Here is a 4785-nt window from a genome sequence, read left to right on the forward strand (position 1 = left end):
CCAAAAATTCACAAGAATATCGTCCTGGTAACGGCCCGATCGGTTCTATCCGGTTTCGGTTCCGGTACCGATTCCGACTGGTTCCCTAGTCCAAATGCTCATCCTTACATTTGTTGAGCCTGAAAGTTTGTCATGCTTTGTTTTGTGTGAGTGTGACTGTCGAAGTCTGCAAATGGCGTTGTTCCACAGACGTCGTCTTTCTTTTGTTCTTGGCTGTTCAAAGACGCACAATAAGTGTTGGACAAAATGCCTGAAGAGATTATGTCTCATCGACTCCAGAAAGGTGAACTTGTCCGAGATTGGGAATGTTTAGGAGGATGAAATTGTTTGTCATATCATAAATAATAATATAATTAAAACCCTTTCTTAATTATAATGTTAACTGTTCTTTCTAATTTGTATCCGCTACCACATCCATCTGTCCCATCTATCTGGCAGGTTTGCATTGATGATAGTTTTGACCAAATAAGGTGGCTTAAATGGTTTAGAAAAAAGAAACGCTGACCAGATATTTTTTTCTGAATTCGGTAGTCAGTGTCAACTATTTCTTGGCAGCCAGAACTGAAAATCAAATGTTAATCAATGAGCTTTCAGGAGATCATATATTATTAATTACTGTGTAAAATTATTAATACTGTGCAATACCATGTTCCAAGAGCTGCAGGAAACTTAAATTTTGTGTTGCCAATGGCGGATTGCAGGTTCTTTCCATTTCTGATATTGATGTTGCTTATCTTTCAAACCCTTTTAACAGCACATGCGACTTCAACCTTTTTAAAAAGTTTGAAGCTAAAATCGAATGGCAAGAAGCTGAGAATTCTGGTTCCAGATTTCAGCACATTCCCGAATTTAGTACAACTCACTATCGATCCAAGAACAAATGAATCGGGTGTGAGTGGATTCTGTTGGGATGTTTTCAATGCTGCGTTTAATGCCTTAGACCACGGAGTAGGGATTGAGATTATTCCATACCCTTATAAGGATGGACGTAGTTACAATGATTTAATCGACAAAGTCTCTCTTAAGGAATATGATGCTGCTATTGGGGATATAACCATCACAGCAAATAGATCTCTTTATGTTGACTTCACATTGCCCTTCACTGATCTAGGAACTGGAACAATAGCCCGAGACGCCAAGAAAAGCATTTGGATCTTTCTAGATCCTCTTAGTGCAGATCTTTGGATCACAAGTGCTTGTTTCTTTCTCTTTTTAGGGTTTGTCATTTGGTTTATTGAACATCGTACAAATGAAGAATTTCAAGGTTCTGCATGTCAGCAAATCGGAACAACTCTCTGGTTTGCTTTTTCGACCATTGTTTATTCCCACAGTAAGCTCACTAACTCTTAAAGATTTGATCTTTTAAACATTAATATCAACTTCAACTTTCTAAGAAACACCCACAAAAATTTGGTGATTCAGGGGAGAAGCTGCAAAGTAATCTATCAAGATTTGTGGTTACAGTTTGGGTTTTTGTAGTGCTTGTGCTCACGTCAAGTTACACAGCAACATTGAGTTCACTTTTAACAATACAACAGATTGGAATGAAGGAGATAGAGGTCGGACTCCAAGGTGCTTCACCCTTAAGAGGAGCTGTCTTTAAAAACCTCAACTTCAAAATTGAGGAACTGTATACACATGAGGCCTACTCTAAAGCATTAACAAATGGAAATGTTGATGCAATCATCGATGAGATTCTTTATGTCAAAACAATCCTTGCTATGTATCCTGGTTCTCACTTCTCTTTAATCGCAACAGCATCCACCACTAATGGCTTCGGCTTTGTAAGTGTTGTATATATAATTCTATATGTCAATTATGTGTGCATGTGTGTGATGCAGGTATTAGCTATGTTTGCAGGTGTTCCAGAAAGGTTCGCCCATGGCTGGAGAGATGTCAACTCAGATAGCAAAGATGCGGGAAGATGGGACATTGAAAGCATTAGAAGATAAATGGTTGAAACGTCAGTCTACAGTGATGTCAAAGGATTTTTCTTCCCCTTCACCAAAAATCTTGAATCTTTATGGGTTTCGGGGCCTCTTTCTTATTAGTAGTGTGTCAATGGCATTAGCCCTTTCTGTGTCTATGGTTCGTTGTATCTTTCGGGGAAATTTTTATGTGAAGGTTAAGATGCAGTTATGGAGGTACATCTTACAAAGAGATGTTGAAGTGCATGTACATGATCGTGTTTGACAATTTTATAAAGTTATAGACAAACCATTGTACTTAACATTTTGTTTCAAAGTAAAAATGAAAATCCGTATCAAATATGTACAGTTTTGATAAAAAAAAATAATAATAACTTGTGTTTGTATCTATTTGAGACTAAACCACTTTTTGTAGCTGGTAATGGCTTTGGGAGTCTCATGGAAACTCAGTGCCGAACTTTTACCCAAATGCAAGCTGTGACGTAAAATAGTAGACAAGTTTCACATTTGTTCCATCCGGGCAACATGAACATTTTTTAAAAAAGTTTAACAGCTAAAGCTTGGATGTACTTTGGAAAATGATGATGATGGAAAACAGAAGGGTGATGACCATAACAACAAGACTGGTTTTTGATGACAATGTTGATGATGATCTTAATGCTCTCATCTTCTTCAAAGATTTTAACCATTCAACCCTTGCACACTTTTTGATAACTCTGAAATCTACTTAACTAAACGCAAATTACTTGTATTCGATTGCTTCCGTCCGTGTTTGTTTGTTTGTTTTTTTATCTAAAAGGGGCATATGCTCTCTTTTCTCATCTTCATACTTATAGTTAATCAGTGATTTTATGTATTCGTATTCTTTGTTGAGTTTGTCTATATGAAAGAAGGGTTCTCCATCTCGCATTCATATAAGGATGAAAGTTTGGGTGGACTCCGAGCTTATAAAAAGAGTCTAAAGCTTTTGTTCCAAAAAACTCCAATCAATATACTTGAAGTGTTTGATTTTATCTTTTCTTCTCATGTATTAGAGTGTAGAACACTGTTAGCCAAAACTTTAGAGAGTGGAGTAATTTGTCAGAGGCTTGAGATAATAGTTTCTATGATTATAACAATTTATCATATATTAAATCTTTTTTAAGACCTGTGTTTATTCTTTGATTTTGGAGTTTTCCACATATATTTTTGTGCTTAGTTATATTCTCAATTATTGGCTTTGGGATGGTTGTTAGGGATCCTTGATGCCATTTCCCAAACAAGTGGTATCAAAGGTATTGGTTTTAGGTGACGTCATAGTTTTAGAGGTTTATAGTATGCTTTATGGTTATAGATTTTGTAGGATCTTCCACATCATGAAAGAATTTGTTATTGGTCATATTGCAAGGTGTCTCAATACTTTGCAGGTTCGTAATATGCCCTATGGTTGTAACTAGATCTAAGCTTCCATATTAAAAATGAGGATTTATTTGACATTTTTTGTATGATAGAATACTATGTGAGCAACGAGTATATATATATATATATATATATATATATATATATATATATATATATATATATATATATATATATATATATATATATATATATATATATATATATATATATAGAGAGAGAGAGAGAGAGAGAGAGAGAAAAAGAAGGTTATGGCTAGGAAAGATTTTGTATTTAAGTGTGTCCGTTGTGACCTACCTCTTTCTTTCTTGGGAATCCTTTATTGGTGTATTAGTTTATTGGTTTGGTGCATATTTTTCTAGTATATAATATTGTTTTGAGACATGAATACGATTTAAAATTCAATCCTATGAAGTTCTATGTAGAGAAATATGATCAAAGGATCAACTTTAGTTTGTAGCAAGTTCAAGTCAATGATGTGTTGATCCAATTTGGGTTACACAAAGGCATTGATGATTGGGGAGGGTGGGAGGGGCAATCCTTGTTTTTAGCAAGGAGTCGAGCATGACCAACAAAGTAGATATTGAAGAATGGCATGATTTGGATTCTAGAACAACAAGTGAAATTCGTTTGTGTCATGCAAAGATTACTCGTAAATGTGTATGGAATATAACCGATTACGGAGCTTTGGAAAAAGATTGAGTGTTTGTATCAATGCAAAGGCATCTCAATCAGTTGTATCTTAAGGAACAATTTCAGATGCTTCGCATGAGTGGAGGTACAAAAAATTTAGATCATTTAAGTATTCTTAATAATATCGGGTCGGAACTAGATGTTATCGTTATGAATGTTAAAGATAATGATAAAGCATTGAGGTTATCTTTACCATCTTCCTATGAGCATATGAAGCCTAATATGATATACAGGAAAAAGACCTTAAAGTATGCAAATGTTACTAGCAAACTCTTGTCTGAAGAGAAAAGACTAGAAAGTAGCAATTATACTTCATCATCAGAAGGAAGAATTTTGATATGTAAGAACGGAAAGACTAGGTATGCCAAGAGAAATTGCTCAAGTGGAGAAAATTCATCAAAAAGCTTTGATACAACTAACAATGTCTTCTTTGTCATTGATGATGATGACTTCCTTTGAGTTATGATATATACATGGTTATATGTGCTACCATGTAAAGGAATGTGTTTTGTTAGCAGGTTCACAGATTTACTGTAACGCCCGCGTTACCAGGCTAGGCATTATTGTTGATGTAATAGTCTAGGTTAACCCTTGTAACTCTTTTTGAAGTATTAATGATGAAATATTTGAGTATTATGTGATTTATGTGTTTATTTTCTTAATTATTATAATTTAATGAACTAAGGATAAAAATAAACGTCAAAATTAAAGTGTGAGATAAGCCTGATATCTTTGCATGAAGATGTAGTTGTTGAAACAAGGATTC

General features: G+C 34.7%; 1 protein-coding gene across 2 annotated transcripts; it reads left to right on the plus strand.

The window, feature by feature from the left end:
• The first annotated feature begins 619 nt into the window (after positions 1-619).
• Positions 620-2718, plus strand: LOC111885572 (glutamate receptor 1.3). Of its 2 annotated transcripts, XM_042898134.2 has the most exons (4): positions 620-1330; positions 1423-1784; positions 1861-2144; positions 2344-2718. In XM_042898134.2, the coding sequence occupies exons 1-4, from the start codon at positions 688-690 to the stop codon at positions 2348-2350; spliced, it is 1296 nt and encodes a 431-aa protein (XP_042754068.1). In that variant the 5' UTR covers positions 620-687; the 3' UTR covers positions 2351-2718. The 2 variants fall into 2 exon arrangements, with proteins under 2 accessions (XP_042754068.1, XP_023737585.1); XM_023881817.3 differs by lacking the exon at positions 2344-2718 and having other exon boundaries at positions 621-1330; positions 1861-2268.
• Positions 2719-4785: the final 2067 nt, after the last annotated feature.

This window comes from Lactuca sativa, chromosome 9, assembly GCF_002870075.4.
Source record: "Lactuca sativa cultivar Salinas chromosome 9, Lsat_Salinas_v11, whole genome shotgun sequence".
Taxonomy (NCBI): Eukaryota; Viridiplantae; Streptophyta; class Magnoliopsida; order Asterales; family Asteraceae; genus Lactuca; species Lactuca sativa.